At 36.7% G+C, this 18,772-nt stretch overlaps 1 protein-coding gene across 1 annotated transcript in view; it reads left to right on the top strand.

Moving 5' to 3' along the window:
* EFCAB7 (EF-hand calcium binding domain 7) overlaps positions 1-18,772 on the top strand; it is a 37,611-nt gene that overhangs the window by 2,667 nt on the left and 16,172 nt on the right. Inside the window, exons 2-7 of the mRNA XM_074961600.1 lie at positions 917-1,104; positions 6,805-7,016; positions 8,702-8,788; positions 9,766-9,961; positions 10,844-10,968; positions 17,094-17,235. Of these exons, the coding sequence (XP_074817701.1) occupies positions 918-1,104; positions 6,805-7,016; positions 8,702-8,788; positions 9,766-9,961; positions 10,844-10,968; positions 17,094-17,235 (949 nt within the window). The 5' untranslated portion in view covers position 917. The remainder of the gene's footprint in view (positions 1-916; positions 1,105-6,804; positions 7,017-8,701; positions 8,789-9,765; positions 9,962-10,843; positions 10,969-17,093; positions 17,236-18,772) is intronic.

The following is an 18,772-nucleotide window of genomic DNA, read 5'->3' as shown; positions in this document are numbered from 1 at the left end:
GTGCAGTGTCACTCAGGTCAGTCAGACTCTGGGCATAAAGACTGCCCTGATCACTTTGTATGAGCTCTGTATCTCTGTGGCTAAAATTCTGATCAGCTCTGAAAACTCAGACTCCCAAAATTCCATTTTTCCTCAGGACACTAGTATTTGGGTACTCATTTGTTTCAGAATAGTTGAGCAAATACTCCATGCTGGATCTCTATATCAGTCGATCTCTGGAAATATGTTGCCTGTTTCTTTATGTTTTAAGCAGTCATTTACAGAGTGGTGAAAAACCGCATTCCACACACTTTCCACTTCCACTAGGGTGTATCCACATCAGCATCTTTCCCCAAAAGTATTCCATCTTTACTACTACCGACTAAGTTCAACCAGTAGCACTAATAATGAGAGTGCCAGTATGGACGAGGTGGCTGCTGGCCTGCCGGTGGTTTTTTTTACCACTGTTCTGAATAACTCTGCCCACAGCAAGCCTAGACAACAGTGGTTAAAACACTAGAGGACACTAGTACCTTGTCCATACAAGTGCTCCCACTGTTGCTATTCACAGATGAGTTGAGCCAGTGATAGCAACAGTAGGACATTTTAGGAAAAAAGTGTAGTGTAGACAATCCCTAGAGGCTTAATTCTAATTTTGGCTAAGGTATGCATCACCTCGTATGGTATCTTGGAAAATTTGCTACAGTGTAGATAAATAAATAATAATGAATAATACTTAGCACCTACATAGTTTAAATTCATGGATTTCAAAGCACTTTACAAAGGCAGTTAAGTAGCATTACCCTCATTTTACAGCAGAGAAACAGATTCACAGAGAGTTTAAGTGAATCTGTGCCTGAGGGGACAGAGCAGAGACATACTTACGCACTATGAAAGCAAAAGCAAAAGACTTTAAATATGTTTGTATTATTCACAGAATGGCCAGCAGTCCTGGAAGTAATGCATCCCTCTCCCGTGAGAAAACCATACTCTCAGAAAGTTCTCAAGCAAAGAAATCACAGTATTCTGAAGAGGAGTCCTTTTATATGAACTGCAGAGCAGCCTACCTAGCTGTTTTTAAAAGCAGCTTAGAAAATATTAAATCAAAAGAACAACTATGTTTAGGTAATGGGTAGGAGATAATTTTCTTTACTTGAATTTTGTGTGTGAAGATTACAGTAGTTGATTTTCAAACCAACAGCCAGCATTTCACTGGTGGAAATACCCCAGCACATAATGGAGCTTGGTCACAATAGCTTCTTTTAAGGATTCAGGCAGTTCTTGGTGGGGTTTGGGTTTTCAAGCATCAGTGGCTGTATCTATAAAGACACTTCCAAGGTTTATACCTATTATAAAATATATCATCGTTTTTCAAATAGTTTACTGAAAGTATTTTTTCTCAATATTTTTCATTTTCCTTAAATTCTTAATCTATATTACTAGGTATTGGATAGTTCGTGGAAGTGGGAATGATATACAGAGCCTTTCACCTCTAAATCACCACTCTGAATGAGCAAAAGTCAATACCACCTAACAACTATTGGGGGGCCTAAGTGAGTTATTTAACAGCACCACATTTGATGGTGGCATCGTTGCCTACTTGAGGTGGGCCTGGATACTGCTTTGTGGTGGTGACATTTTTCAATAAAGTGTTTCCCTCTCTCTGACAAGTGATAAATTACAATGAGTTATTCTCAGTTCAGTTTCTAGTGGACAAGTGTCCCTAGCACAGAAAATCGCCATGGCAACCGGCATTAATTGTCACAGGGGTTTGCAGTCTCATCAGAAAAGTTGTTAAATGAGAAATGGAGATTGACCTACCCTTTCAACCCAAGACATGGTCCCCCAGAACAGGGTTGAGAAACACTGACTATGTGGTACATGAAAATCTTTCCCTGCCTATGCTGAATGTGTTTTGTGCATAAATGGATGACTTCAGTGTTTCATAAGAACTGCATTAATTTGTAAAAAATGTAAATGTACCTTAAGTTAAAGCACTTCTCAATTTCCTAAATTTCAAGCCAGATGTTTTATTCTTTTATCAGTATTATTTTGGGCTGTCGATTAATCGCAGTTAACTCATGCGATTAACTCAAAAAAATTAAACGCGATTAAAAAAATTAATTGTGATTAATCGCAGATTTAAGTGCACAGTTAAACAATAGAATACCAATTGAAATTTATTAAATATTTTGGATGTTTTTCTACATTTTCATATATCTTGTATTATGTGTTGTAATTGAAATCAAAGTGTATATTATTTTTGATTACAAATATTTGCACTGTAAAAATAACAAACTAAAGAAATAGTACGTTTCAATTCACCTAATACAAGTACTGTAGTGCAATCTTTGTCGTGAAAGTGCAATTTACAAATGTAGATTTTTTTTGTTACATAACTGCACTCAAAAACAAAACAATGTAAAACTTCAGAGCCTACAAGTCCACTCAGTCCTATTTCTTGTTCGGCCAGTTGCTAAGACAAACAAGTTTGTTTACATTTACAGGAGATAATGCTGCCCGCTTCTTATTTACATTAATAGTTTAGAAAGTTTAGTGTTCTTTTTCTTTTGTAGAGAAGCAAAGTGTGTGTTGTAAATGGCTTATCTAGTTTTAGTAAAGTCCAGCCACGAGGAAGTTTGTGTGGAAGGTTTTTTTTTATGAGAGTATCCATTTTTGAGAGCTCATTCTTAATCTTTCCCTGTTTGCTGTAGAGGATGTTGATCAGCATGGAAGCTTGTCCTCTGGAATGGTAGTTGAAACATGAAGGGATATATGAATGTTTAGCACATCTGACATGTAAATACCTTGCGACGTCAGCTACAACAGTCGGTTACAAATACCTGTTCTCACTTTCTGGTGACATTGTAAATAAGAAGATGGCAGCATTATCTCCTGTAAATGTAAACAAATGTGTGTGTCTAAGCGATTGTCTGAACAAGAAGTAGGACTGAGTGGACCTGTAGGCTCTGAAGTTTTGCATATTTTTGTTTTTGAGTGCCGTTACGTAACAAAAAAAAAATTTGTAAATTGCACTTTCACGACAAAGAGATTGCACTACAGTACTTGTATGATGTGAATTGAAAAATACTGGTTCTTTTGTTTATCATTTTTACAGGTCTCACTTTCAGGTGACATTGTAAACAAGTAGCGGGCAGCATTATTTCCTGCAAATGTAAACAAACTTGTTTTGTCTGAGCAATTGGCTGAACGAGAAGTAGGAATGGATTGAGCAGACTTGCAGGCTCTAAAATTTTACATTGTTTTATTTTTGAATGCAGGGTTGTTTTTTTTTTTTACATAATTCTACATTTGTAAGTTCAACTTTCATGATAAAGAGATTGCACTACAGTACTTCTATTAGGTGAATTGAAAAATACAATTTCTTTTGCTTTTTTACAGTGCAAATACTTGTAATCAAAAATAAATATAAAGTGAGTGCTGTATACTTTGTATTCTGTGTTGTAATTGAAATCAATATATTCGAAAATGTAGAAAGCATCCAAATATATTTAAATGTATTCTCTTATTGTTTGACAGTGCGATTAATCACGATTAATTTTTTTAAACACTTGACAGCCCTAGTATTATTCTACTTCATTGTGTGATTAGGTGACATCCGCAACAGTCCAACAATGTATCTTTTTTGTTGGGTAAATGCAGTTAGTAGTAGTAAGTATAAATACTTGATTGAAAATTATGATGCTTAGAAAAAGTACAAAAATAACTCGAAGTTCCACAGCTAATTGTGTGGAACTATGAAAACGACCAGTTTACACAGTAAGTTAGTGAAAAAAATGGTTTCTAAATTGGGCTAGGGACTGGGAATTGGTTTACTTAAAATGTTTTAATTAGTTATTCTGTTAAATGGATATTTGGAATAGGTTTCATAGTTCCATCTAGAAATCTGTTCAGCTTCAGTGTTGCCAACTCTTGCAAGTTTATCATGTATCACAGTATTTGGTGTTTTTCTTAAAGCCGCAGCACCTGGAGTCCTATGATTAAGAGAAAAATTTAGCTTACTTTTAAAAAAAAATAAAAGTTTCTAGGCCTCATGGTTGCAGAGAAAAGCTTGAAAACATGAACTGTAAAAAGGATAAAAACCAGAAGGCATATAAAAAGAACACAAATCTATGTTTTTTTAAAAAACCCTCATGATTTTGAAGCTAATATGATTTTTGAACACTTGGAATTGTCAGTGCTGCAGTGTTGCTTGCTAAGGGTTTATCAGTAGTAGATTATGGTGTCAGGGAATAGCATCTTTGTAGAAGACTGTAGAGGTTATGTAATCACAGAACAAACAAAAAGTAAATAGAAAAGCATTCTGACACTATGGTCAGTCATAATATTTAGGGGCACTGTATTCCTTTTCCTCAGCTTAAAATTCATTACCTCCAGACTTTCATTCTCTTTAATCGTAGTCCATACCTACAACATGTGAGCTGTTTACCAGGAAGCCAGTTAGCATGTAAATCTGATGGTTTTAGATTGACAGCTTCTCTCCAAATACCAGTACTTGAAATACCATTCTCTAACAAGCATACTCTTTCAGCATATGACTCAGTCTTCTGCAGACTGACAGGGTTAAGATAGAAGCCCCTGTATAACATCATAATTATGGTTTTAAAATAAGAGTGGTGTGAACAAATGTCATCTCTTTTATATATGTGCTGTGCCTTTCATCTCTATCCATATGCCACTTGGGCACATAGCAAGTGTTTAGGCATTTTGGTTTCAAGGTCAGCTAATAAAGGGCAATTACTGGTTCAGGCTCCCAGTCTTCTCAGAGCTGCGTGTGAACTTTTTTTCCCTTTTAAACTTGTAAGTGTTAAGAGTCATTATAGGCTTGTGTAAAAGCTTAGCATAAATCCTGGCAAAGAATCAAATCAGTGGTGTTGAAGCATCTGTAGTTACATGATGTTTGGTTAATAACACAAACTGTGCTATTAATTTAGAGCCTGCTCCGACAAAACCTTAGAGGAGTCATAGTTGCTCACTGAATGTACTATAATATAATGTTCTATCTTGTAACTCAGGTATTTAGCAGAATCCAGTTAAAGAAACAAAAATAAAAGATGCGATTTAAACAATCTTTCAAAAATATAGTCTTGGGAGATATGTTTGTAGCAATCACTGATCTCCCTGGAATGATAAATGATACAGGTAGCAGCATCTTGCAGTATATTTATCAAAAAACATTTATTTAAATACAAGTGAATAATCAGCTCATGAAGGGTGCTAGATTGACAGCCCGTGAGACTGGGTTATCCACATAACAACACACATTGAGAATGATTGCCCTTCCTTAGCTGACCTTGAAACAGAAATGCCAAAGCAGTTGCTATGTGCCCAAGAGGTACATGAATAAAGACGCAAGCTATCCCATATTCACCAGCCGACACTCTGTGCCCATTTGGTCCTGGGGGGGGACTCACACCTTAGATTAGGAATAAAGGTGCCAATTATGGAAAGGGGTTCTTTGGAGATTCTTTCTTTATACTGCCCACCTACTAAGAATTGTGATGATACCACCAGTTTATTTCAGACAGGCTACTGAACAGCTCTGAGCTGGTAAAGACTTAGTTATTACAGATGTGGATAAAAATCAAACTACTGACCTACCTAGAGAGTTTTCCTAAACCATCTAATTCTCTGAAGTGGGTGGGGGTTATGACATCGTATTAACTAGACAGCATATTTGAGTTTAGCTTGAATTTAAGATAATACCGTCTTCACATTATAAACTGATGAAAGCCTAATGTAAGTGAAGATTTTTCAGAAGCTAGCTAGAAGTAGCAAATCCAACTTCTGCAACTACCATGTACAGGAGCAGTGGGACTTGTTGCAGACATGTTATCGGCTTTATTTTATTATTAATTTTACTATCTAACAGTTTACTGGGAATTATTTTTTTTTTTTTACATTTGAAATTCATGTTGTACAATCTGAACTATTTGGTTGATACAGAAATAATTCTACAGCTCATTTATGGTAGGCTGTGCACTGAGAGCCTGACCCAATTTCTATTAAAGTAAACGGAAAGACTCTCATTGACCTCAGTAGATGGATCTGGCCCAGAATTTGTGGCTTTACAAATAACAGGTTGTTATATTAAATCCTGCGGATTACACACAGTGGGCCAAATCCTACATTTACTACTGGGAGTGGGGGGTTAGGGAGGAATTTCCCTTTCAGGTCAGTGGGTATTTTGCCTGATTGAGTGTCTGATCTTGCAGGTCTTACTTTTGTGAATAGTCCCATTGAGTTAAGTGGTTCTACGTACACAAGTAAGAGACAGCTGCTGACCAGATCCTATGGGCTAAATTGTGGCTTTGCCACACCCCTGTGTATGAGGCAACACATAGTTCTAGTAGCACTTACACCCAGTCTGTGACTCTTTAGGTGGGAGGAGGAGTACTCTGTGCTAACCCTGTACCTGGCACAGTGTACTTCCTCAGTATGCCAATGAGTGCATTGGGAGGGAAAGAAACCAAGGCACTACCTATTCTCACCAACATGTACAGTGGGGATGTAGTACCCATCAGAGGCTTAAGCTTCTCTTGCACCCTCTTCCTTCCCAGTGCGGATGTGCAGGATGGTCCACCGTGTAGCATTAAATCAGGAACACAGGATTGAGTCTACATCCATGTCCCAGCTACTGCAGTTAAGCAAAGGTTTATCATTCATGCCTACTTTTGCCTTTGATTGATTGGATTAAAAAAACCTGTCTTAACCTATGAACTGATTAAAGGATAGTTTGAAAAAATCATATATATTTTGGCTGTCAGTGTCAATGAAGAGTTGATATTATATTTTATTATGCAGTGCTTCAACAGGCTGGAAGAAATCCATCTCAGAAGACGGTTAATCAGTACTGGACTCCCCAGACCACCACACTGAATTTTGATGATTTTTGCAATATCTTAAAAAAAGAAAAACCAGCTACAAAAGCAGAACTGCTCAAAGCATTTTTAAAAGTGGATACAAATAATGATGAATATATTTTGCACACTGAACTTTATAAAATTCTTACAATGGTAAGTATCTTGGAAGGTAAATTACAAATTTTGATATAGAGCTATAATTTTGAAAATTGGTATAGTAGAAGAACCAATCTTTTTAAATTTTAAAAATCATAGAAACAATCCTGAATATTCAAAAATTGATTTTTAGGGGGAAACAATCTATATCTGAAATATTTTAATGATTTCTTTTTAAGTGTCATACTCCCTTGGCTATCTTTCTCTCCCTCTTTCTTATTTTTTTCCCCTTACAGTCCTGAAATTGTATGGTCAACCCAACTGCTTCTCTCAGTTCCAGCCCATAATGAATGAAGATCAACTGAAAAATAATTAAATTACTTTTTTATAAGAAAACACTACCTATCTGTCCCGCACTGATGCAGCAGGATTGGAAGCATATAGCCCTTGCTAAGTTCAGTGCCTAGTTCTGTTTTGTTCCAGCAACTTCTATGCAAATCCCTTGCTTTTGAAAGGGCCTTTTGCAGTCCTATGGGACAGTTTCATTAGCTTAGTAAAGTTTATTCAGTTATTATCCTCCCTTCACACATTTTGTCTCATTCCTGCATGCTCAGAAATAACTTCCCCCGACCCTTAACATAATGATGGGGTCCATGATCCCTTTACAGCCATGACAAAAATACCACATTACTGCAGCCATACCTCTGAGCTCAGGCTCTTACCTCATCAAGTTGCACAATGTAAACTGTGATAGGGCTAGAAACATAGTGCATAGCAAGGTTGTGTGTGAATTACAGTGTAATAGCTTGTTGCACACTAAGTGGCCAGGCCATGTGGACCGGGCTGCTGCTCACTAAAAGTTCCATAGTATACTTCGATGTGTGCACTATGGAGCATTTAGTGCGAAGCAGCAGGGTCCAATTGGACAGATGGCAGGACCCTTAACAATCAGGTGCTGTATGGGTACAAATATCGATAGTAGCAACAACAGGGAAATGATCTTTGTGTAGTACAAGGTGAAAGGAGCAGGTCTTGAATGTAGCTATAGCCAACACCATGAAGGGCTATAAAATCAGTAGGTCTAATTTAAAGTAAATCCACCATTTTATAAGGAACCGGTGTAAAAGAACTCAGCATGGGCTAAATAAGTGACTAAAATATAGAATATTTTTAAATTAGCTCTTGGTTGTAATACATTAATTAGAGTATATGTAACAGTGGGATTGAACCTAGGACCTCTGGAGCTAAATGCATGAGCCTCTACTGCATGAGCTAAAAGCCACCTGTCTGTTAGTTAAGATGGTAGGAGACTCATTAATCTCTAATGGTCTAGTTGCCACTAGTGGGGGACAGAGCACCACACCCAACAGGCATGGGTTACATATAAATATTAATTTAATTGACTGGGAATTGCTATGCTACAAATCCTCAGTGCCTGGTACACCAACTAAAGTCAACGTTAGTTCCACACATGGAGGCTTGTAGAATGGGACCTTGAAATTGCATGAGCTTAGTTATTAATCTTCCAAGTATTTAGTAGTGTTTCAAATACATTAAAATATCATTTACAATGCTGATCACTATTTTGAGGATTTAAACTCAGACCAATGTAAATGTGCTGCAGATAAGATTTCTGGAAAAAATGTTAAAGTATTCCTATTTCCTTTGTATAATCTTCAAACCAGTGATGTCGGTGAACAATGTTCTTTAGTAGGAACTGATATTTATACTGTTTATCACAGAGAGGTGAGAAGATGACTGTAGAGGAAGTGAATGCCATCACTAAATTGGCTGATGTAAACAGCAATGGCAAGCTTGATTATAACCAGGTATGGTAAACAAGGTGACAATACTTTTGTATATGATGTTGGATTAATCAAATTCTATAGCTATTTCCTAAGACACACTAACAGGTTTTAGTGCAGATATTTTAAGGTTTGCAGATTACTAAGTGCTGGGGGGAGGGCTAGTTTAGGTGATATGGTTCCCAAAGGACTTAATATTGTTATTATTTATTTATTATTAGTATTGCCATAGTGCCTAGGAACCCTTGTCATAGACCAGGACCCCATTGTGCTAGGAGCTATACAGATAATATGGGAGCACCATTTCCCTGGCGTACAATGCGCTTCCTTTGATAATATCCTCCAACAAAGGTCACTTTGTACTGGGGAACCTAGCTATGCTCAAGGATGCAACCTGGTTCCAGGGGTGGGACTGGCAGCAGTAGCAGGTCAAGAGTGGCAAATGAGAGCAAATCTGGATATTCAGCATGGATTAGCACTGTAATGCCTTTTTATTCTATATTATAAGTACTTTCTTGGATAATATGCAATTTCTTTTGTGGGTGAGGTTATCGCATGTACTCGGCATCTATTTTTCAAAGTAAAATATCTCTTCAGTTTTATGTTATTTCAAACTGCACCTCTAAGCAATGTCTAAATTTTAAACAGTCAAAGTCCACAAAAGACTTGCACCATAAAAACAGTTTCACAGAAAAACAGCAACCCTCCATTAAAAATTAGACATAAAAACAAGTCCGCAAATGTCTAGCAGATAATATAAATCATCTGTTGGGGTGAAATTCATATTTCATTTTCACTTTATAGTGTGACCTCTCTACTGAATCATGGCTCCATTTTTACTATGTCACTTGAGAGTGGTCATTCTGATTCATGAAAATAAAATGAGCATTGTTCTTCAAGAGAAACTAGATTCCATCTATTGATTTATCCTGTGCTTACTAATGTGTGTGTTTTCCCCTAAAACTGTATTAAAGAATGTTTCACTTTTTCATTGTGCAAAGTTTTGTAAATTATACATGACAACCAATGAGCAATGTCGTAAGACTGCACTAGAGAAACTAGAAGTTGACAGTAGACTGAGGCGTCAGCAGTTTGGAAGTCAAGTTGAAACCTCCTCTGAAAGGGCAACATCACCAATATCAAAACCATCATCAAGGACCACGAGGAAAACTGATCACAAGCCAGCACCAAAGAGAGGTATTACTTTTTATGCGGGGAGGCTGCATTCCAGGAGACAGGGCCCATTCTCCCAAGTGAATCAGCAGATTGAGTAACTTTTTTTTTTTTTACTTTTCTCATACTAGCACAGACTTGACTAATAATCATTTTGACTGTGGCAACCACAGAAAATCCCCACTTGGATTTCAGAGCCCCTTGCTCAAACAGACTTTGGCTGCATCTCTTATCTAAGACCATCAAATTTTTCTTAGGACTAAAATCAGTTGATTCTTGTGTGACACGGTCCAGAGCAAAGAGAGAAAATGAGCCTACAGATGTTGCAGTATGTCAGGGTATTTATCTCATATCCTGATAAGAAGTGAATCCTAAAACATTTATCAACAGGAAAGATATTAGCTTTCATTTATAAAGTAAGGTATTTAAACATGTGAGTGGTCTTATTGACTTCAATATGTCTACTCGTGCTTAAAGTTACACAAAGGCTTAAGTACCTTACCGAAGCAGGGCCAAGATTACAGGAATATAATGACAGTATATGAAATATCTACACTTGTACATAGAGTATATCGGTCACTTTTGGTTTCAATTCAAGGAAAAATCATGCTGAAATTGAAAAAATGCAAAGAAATGTGACGAGAGGAAATGAAAAGACTGGGACTGTGTGGTCTAGAAGGTTAAGAATACTTGCTTGACGTGTACAAGGAGGGAGATGGTAGTGGGACTAGCCCACGGTCATGTGATTAAAAAATCATAAGGGAATTCTGTTCATTAACATAAAGTTTTGTCATGTAGTTCTTTGTGTGTGACTTTGAATGCAAAGATATACAAATAAATACCATTTGTAACATTCTGAAACAATGGAAAACAGCCAGTGTAAATAAATAAATATCTATGTTATAGGTGACAACAGAACTTCTTCAAGGCCATCATCAGCCCAAAGTTGCAAAGCATCTGTTTCTTCCACTATCAGCATGGGCACCAGCAGTAACACAAATTCAGAGCTAATTGAGCCAAACACAGTAAAGGTACTCTGTATGTTAGTTAGTTCTGTTTAAATTATGCTGTTTTAGTTTAAGCACACACACTGTTGCATTTTAAATAGAAAGAGTTTTGCTCTGAATTTTGTCTCTTGTGTTAGTAGTTTGTCAAGGACAGCTATACACTACAGAGATTTCATGATGCAAAATATTATTAATATTTTTATATATTGTTGGTTTTGCTGACATCCAGTTACTGAAAATAATTTTTCAGGTGTGAAGGTTTAATAGAACAAAGTATGTTTTTATAAATGAAACCACTGTTGGATAAAACATATAATGACTTTTTGAGAAATTTAAAATTGAATAATTTATTAGATTGGTGAGAACTTTAAATGCTTAAGTAGTCTGAAAGATTTGTATCATAAACCTTTATAAGAATGGTAATTGGAAATAAATAACAGATCTCCAAACATATTCAGTTCAATGAACATTAATTTGTAAATATATCCTGTAGCCTGGAAATATTGATTTTATATTTAGACTAATATGTTCTATAAGTATTTTTGTTTAAATAAATCACTCATTCAATATAAATTCCTGTGGGAGAAGGACAACAAAGTCACTTTGTTAAGTCAATATTTGTAGAGTGTTAATATTGATCTTTTTCCTTTGTTTTCCCTTTCTTGACTCAACCTTTACTAGTTTTCTTTCAACAGAAAATAATAGCTACAGAAATATAAAACATTACCTGGAAACTGCTAGGGTACATTAAAAATGTGCATCTTGAGACCTCTGTGTAAAAGGGAAAAAATGGTTATGACCACATAGTATAACTACTGCTGGAAAACGCAACTGATTGTTCTCATGAGGTACATTTTGTTTCAAATAACAACTCTGTATTTGTTATTGAACTCTGAAGTCCTTTATATCTTTAACATTGCTGGATAGTGACATTTGTTCTATATTAAAATTTAAAAACATGATCTCTGAGGAATTTTTTTCAATCTGTTTAGGTACCTGCACCCCCATGCAATTTAACCTCACTTCCAGCATGTTCAAACATGATCTGCAGTGTGCAAAATCATATAGTTTTCTGATATTGGATCCCTCTTTATTTTCACAACCAAATAAAGTTTTGATGAAAAGCAGTTTTAGAAAGTGACCATTAGTGATTAGCAGCATATCTTTCCTCAGAAATTAAACCAAATATTGGTCAATAAAAATAAACAGATGTCAGTGGTACTGCTAATTTGTTGCATCCATACTACCTAAGGGCCCTAGCCAAAGCCCACCGAAATGAATAGACAGACACCCAATGATTTCTTGGGCCTTGTATCAGGGCCTAAGAGCATACATTGTTCTCATTCATTTTATATACACATTTATTTTTCTCCAGAGTTCATCTGTTTTCTGGGACAATTAGAAAGTGTTGTTTTGGTGGACTTGGACCAACACTGGTGTTACTGGTCTGATAGCTGAACATAGTGTAATTAGAACATTTTGAACCTTTATACATTAAAATTGCCATGGACAAATGTAGCATATTGTACCCTATGCACAATATAACCCTTCCAACTATTCTTTATTCAGTGGAGCTGTGAGACAAATTCAAAGAAAGGCACGTCCAATATTTTAAGGATCTAACAAACTGTTTTAAGGAACACCACAGACTCCCAGCCATTTATCATCTGTGTCCACAAAAAACTTTAAAAGGGGCCTCTTTTATCAAAAGCAAACTGTATAGATAATCTTCTCCTCCCTGCAGTCTGCACAGATCATGTTCTATGTGACTCCCACTCAGGAAAGAATAACAATAATCAGGCATCAAGTATATCCAGGTAAAAACAGTTTGCAAAAAATTAAATATTGTTAAGTCTTATGAGGGCTGAGGATGGTCACTTGGGTCAATTCAGGCACCAGTTTGGAGTCAGGAGATCTGTGTTCTGTTCTCAGCTCTTCCAAAGACTACCTGTGTGACCTTGGGCAACTCACTTCAGCTCTGTGTGTCTTAGCTTCTCAACTGTAAAACAAGGATAAAGATGCTACTAATTCACAGGGGTGTTGTGAAGCTGGTCACATTAAGGTTCCATTTCTAAATAGTTTGTAAAGGGTACATTCATAATCTGTCATGAGCATGTTCCAGACATGAATAGTATTATATATGGTTATGATCCTAGTAGTGGAAGGTGTATAGATGGTGTTAAACAACCTGTTGGACTCTATCTGTATGTGTACACGGCCTGTGGGAAGTGTGATTCCCAGTGCGGGTAGACAGACTTGAGCTAGTGCACTACAAATAGCAGTGTGGACTTTGCCGCACTGACGGCGGTTCAGGCTAGCCACCCGAGCTCAAACCTCAGGGGACTGGGCAGGCTTGTATTTAGGTGGCTAGCCCAAGCCAAGAGTAATGCCATGACGTCTGCACTGCTATTTTTAGTGCGCTAGCTCCAGCTGAGCTAGCACAAGTCTGTCTACCCGCGGTGGGAATCACACCTCCCAACTGCAGTGTAGACACACAACAACAAACTGTAACAACAACAATGTAAAACATTTCTTTATTTCTACGGACCATTATTATTTAGTTAGTTCTCCATGCAGATTTAAAGCAAGACTAAATAAAAAGCCTTTTTTTAAAAAAAATGAAAGCATTGTATCCTGTTTGCATATTGTACTGGTGTATCTGGCAAGTGAATCACTGAGAACAAGCTTCTCCCGCCAAGAACGCGCACCTTCAACATTCTGCTCTCTGTGTACGTGAGAAGCTCTCCACTGACATCAACAGGAGACCTGGGCACAGAGCAGAATACTGAAAAAGAGATCTGAGAGAAGCCTTCTGCCCCAAAGCAACATAGTTATATACTTTTTTTATGCAGTTCATGTCCTTCATTGAAATGTAATGGAGAAAACAAAAAATAAGCACAACCAACTCAATTCTTAGTGAAGTGTGTGCCAAGATACTGCTGTGACCTATTCCTGAAGGGATAAATCCTACTTCCTCCGTGTGGCAGGGCCTCTTGCAGTGGAACTAGTCAGATTCTGTTTTGCAAGAGGACAGTAGGAATAGGATAGGTGTTGGCAGATCAGGGCCGGGTACTGATCTAAAGATTTGGCTTGAAGTGTATGAATAGTCCCTTGCACTAAAGATGGCTTTTATTTGCATTTATGTGTAAGTAACTAGACATTTCCTATAATCCCCGTAATGCTTTAGAATTGGAATGCCAATATATAAGATTTACATAAAATTAAGTATTCTACAGTGATGGGTATTGAAAGCAATAAACACTTTTCTGATGTCTTCTCACTGATTAAAGTAAATATAAGTGTATGTTTTCCAGTTTACCTTATATTTTGTGCTTTTCCATTTCACATTCTCCATTATGAATTGAAATAAAATACACTGTATGTAGGCTGAAAATCAAGCCGGGAAGGTATTCTTTAAGCGTTTATAATGCACATGTTTTTGCAATGTGATATTATTGATAAGTTAAAGAGAGTATAGCACCACCTCATGCTCTGTTTAAGCATAACAAGCCAGTATTTGAATTCTCAAGGGCTCTCAAACTATTTCATAGTGTTGACTGCATCTGAATGGAGAAAAATTGTCTCAAGACCCACTTAATTCCTACATTTTGGGATTATAGCACATCCTTGTGATAACTACCTAAATTACTTAACATGAAAAAGTAATGGTAGGAAAGTAGTAGCTGCCTTCCATGTGATGTTACAGTTGGAAACAAGGAGAACCACCAGATATGTAGTGAGGTGGCTTCCCACAGATCAGCAATGGTCTATGGATCAGTTTGTGAACCTCTGTCCTAGTAAGAAAGGGGAGGTAGGAAATTATTTTTAAAGAGGCATTTTTGTACATGATAATTTATTGTATCATTTTGAAAGGATACAACACTTTTGGGCTGCTCTTTAAACAATTTACTGTGTACCTTGAAATCTCTTAAAACCCAGTCCTACTATTTCATTAGTTTAACCCTTGAATTTCATCTCGCCTGAAATGTTGATTGTTTGTTTTTCAAACATTTGTGTAAGCTATTAAGTTTAGAGACTTAAGTGAGTTAACTGAAGGCCTGTGTTTCATTTCCTCAGCTGTGTCAAATTTCAAGGACAAATCTCATTTTGCGGCATAAGGATTTTAGGGTAAATAGAAGTTATGTGCGTACAGCAGTTCACCTGGGGAGGAATATTCTCCTCAGTAATGATATAGGGGGCTAACTTGCACATTCTTCCTTTAGCACTGATTTATGTTAACACTAATCTTAGAAAAAAAAGAAAAAAAAACCAGGAGTACTTCTGGCACCTTAGAGACTAACACATTTATTTGGGCATAAGCTTTTGTGAGTTAAAACCCCACTTCATCGGATGCAAGTGGGTTTTAGCCCATGAAAGCTTATGCCAAAATAAATGTGTTAGTCTCTAAAGTGCCACAAGTACCCTTCGTTTGTTTTTGGTTTTTTTGCTGATACAGACTAACAAGGCTACCACTCTGAAACCTGTCACTAATCTTAGTATAATTTTAAAATGTTGACCCTAACTTCTTTTATAGGTTTATGGAACTCCATCTTCCACTCAACCTCAGCCCCTTCACCGTTGATCTCCAGTTGTTTTTCACCGCTCTTTCTCTCTCTGTCCTTCTCTGTCTTTCTGCCATTTGTTCTTCCCCATCACATTTCTAGGGGGCAGGGTTTGTTTGGCAAAGGTCAGCGTAAAACGTTGAACAGACTCTATTCACGGGTCTCATTAAGATCAGGTCTTTTTCTTTCTACAGGTAAAAACCAAATAATTAACTACCTCTCTTAGTTCCTGTTAAAATGATTTTAAAAATATGAAGAACTCTAGAATGTTAGTCTTTTATATGGGTAGAACTTTGCAGTAAAGATGGTAGGTAAGAGAAGGGACTTGGATACCTAGTTCCCATTAGGGATTGCATGTCCAGATACCTATGTAACTTTGCATATCTGAGCTTAGAGGTTTTGGTACAGTGTAGGTTGAGGAATTCTGTTTAAATGGAAAAAAGGATCTGTAAGAATTCTAAAACATACAGTTTGTTAGCTTCTTTTCAAGGGCTAAAAAAAAAAAGTGAATTGAGCATAGTCTCAGTTACCACTAAAAAGTGATCTACGTTACAAACTGTAAGTTATCAGATTTTGGCATGATTGGCAGGCTGAAATGAAGATAATGTATATCCTACCAAAGACTCTGGATGATGAGGCTGAAATAATTGTCACTGGGGTCAAGTTTGAGGTCATTGACATGGCAGTGTCAACATGCTTGCATCACAGATGTACAATAATAAAGTACTTAGAGTTTACAATAGTTTCCAGATGCTTCCAGTATCATAAGATTCAGAATGATCAGTATTCACCCATATTAGCTTATAAAAATAAAGCTGTTTCCAAAATTTTGTTAAGAATATTTTTCTTCCTATAGTTTTAAGTTATTGTTTCAGTTGGATTTGTTTCTCTGGTTTCTTTTTGGGGTGGTTCTATTATTTTGTATAATTGTTTCTTAAAAAATGAATGATTCAGAGGCTGTATGTGGAAGTAGAAAAGTGTTTTTGATAGGATCTGCAGAACTTTTTTTCTCCCAATAGCTGTGATGGAAATTTTACTTCTCTGTACTTTTATATTCTTTTTACAGATAATTAAAGCAAATGTACTTATCTCAAAGTGATATTGTGAGTCTTAATTTGTTTGTAACATACTATTAGATCCTCAAATGAAAGATGCTAGCTATAAAAGAGCTTGATCCTGCTTCCATTGTCTTTGTGGTACAGTATTGGGTCCCAAAGGAAGACTTATGTTACTCAGTGACTGATTAGAGATATGCAGTTATGAATGGGCAGATCTACATATAGGGCCCAATCCTGCAAACACTTCCAAGTGTTGTACTTGGTGCCATGAGTCTACTTAGGGTAGCAAATGCTGTGGGCCCAATTCTGTGTTGCCCCTCACTTCGTGTAGTCATTACATCAGTGCAAAACACTATCTAGTCAGAATGGCTATAAATGGGTATGAAACACTATCTAGTCAGAACGGCTGCATTTTACACTCACTTTTCACTGATTGTAAATAGTTACATAAGGTGCAAATAATTTACTGAGAGAAAAGCATTAAAGACCAAGATGAACTTCTAATATACATTTTTGGTTTTGTTTCCAGGATTGGCAGTGTGCACAGTCCAAAGGATGCTTCTTCTTAGAGGAAGATGGTGAAATCATTACTCATAAATATAGGTTGTACTTACCTCAGAGGTCAACAGTATATATCACCATTAAACCTTTAAACCTTAGCCAGTTAGAAGGTAAGCATATTTATATTTTGTTTGGAGAATCACCAGGGAGGTCTGAGAAACTGACATGTCTTGCAGAATACCCTATGGAACTGGAATTGCTCTGAGACAAGGTGGATGAGGTAATATCTTTTAGTGGACCAGCTTAAAGTTCAAAAGCTTGTCTCTCTCACCAACAGAAGTTCGTCCAATAAAAGATATTACCTCACCCACCTTGTCTCTCTAATATCCTGGGGCGAACACAGCTACAACAACCCTGCATAAAGGGCCAGATCTCCCTACAAAAGATCTAGTATCTCCAGTAATGCAGTAGTGGACACCAGTGGTTGATGGTCATGGTCTAGCCTCGGATTTACAGGAATGTTATTACCTTTTTACCTAGCAGCATGGAAAAATGTGGGTGGCATCTGGTCATGGGTGAGTTGAGTCCTCCACTGTCCCTCTATCAAGTTATGACGTTAGGACTTCTGCCCCTGAGTTTATAGTCTCCTGTTTAATCAATAAGGATATGATCTGAAGTCACTGGGTAGGCACCTGTTACTTCAGTGTGCTTTGGATCAGGCCCTAAATTTGTAGCTTTTTCTGATCTGTCCCTGTTGCCTGTGTCTTTTTCATACACTGGATAAGGAAAGGTTTGTGTGTGTTTATATATATCACCCATATATATCTATAGCTAATGTGGGTGATCAGTTTGATGCATCTTAAAGTATCCTAATTTTCAGAAAGTGCTGAACACCCATCCTCTGAAAATCAGGCTCCTTTAAAGTGTCTGAATTTGGGCACCCAAAATCACTGGTTACTTCTGAGTTGTCCCACCAGTTGTAAGCAAGCACATTTATTTACCTAGGTTATTAATAACACATTAAGAATATTAAAAACACATGAGATGAACACCATCAACTTGAAGTCTCATCAATTTCAAAATATGAGTTTATGGTAGCTTCAGTTACTGCATCTGTCCCCTCCCAATTTCTTGGGCTTTTACAACCACATTTTTCTGTTTACATTTTTTCTCTCTCCTCTGTTGTTGTATGAAGAGCTCCAATATAAACTGACTATCATGAAACTGATTATGTGCTGACAGATGCACAAAATAAACAGGAAAAAAATAGAGAAAAATATTTTTCTCTGATCTCTTTCAGTAATAGCTGTCTTAGGTGTTACTTGTAACAATAGTTGGCTAAAACTTTTCAGACAGGTGTGATTTTTGTGTTGACCATGTCCCTTTAAAATACAGTTTGCTTGTCACTATTTATGCTCTTTGTTTACTGTGTGCATTTCTCTTTGCTTAGTCAGTGAACATCACTGAAGTTAGGTATACTTCTGTTCATAGTCACCTTCGCTCTTAGGTTCTTAGTATTGCAGTGTTGCTGTCCCAGACACTTGAGCAGTGTGTTTATTTGCTTAAAATTTGCTTTCAGTGGAATTTAAAAAAAATTCTGTAGACCTCAGATTTGATAAAAGCTTGTTATTTTAAAATTTAACTATTAGCAACAAATTTGATAATATCCCTTTAATTGTTTTTTATTTTATTTTGCATGTTTTCTGG

Source organism: Natator depressus, chromosome 8 (genome assembly GCF_965152275.1).
Source record: "Natator depressus isolate rNatDep1 chromosome 8, rNatDep2.hap1, whole genome shotgun sequence".
Taxonomy (NCBI): Eukaryota; Metazoa; Chordata; order Testudines; family Cheloniidae; genus Natator; species Natator depressus.
Note: the sequence above shows the minus strand (reverse complement) of the source record. Positions and strands in the feature narration are given on the sequence as shown.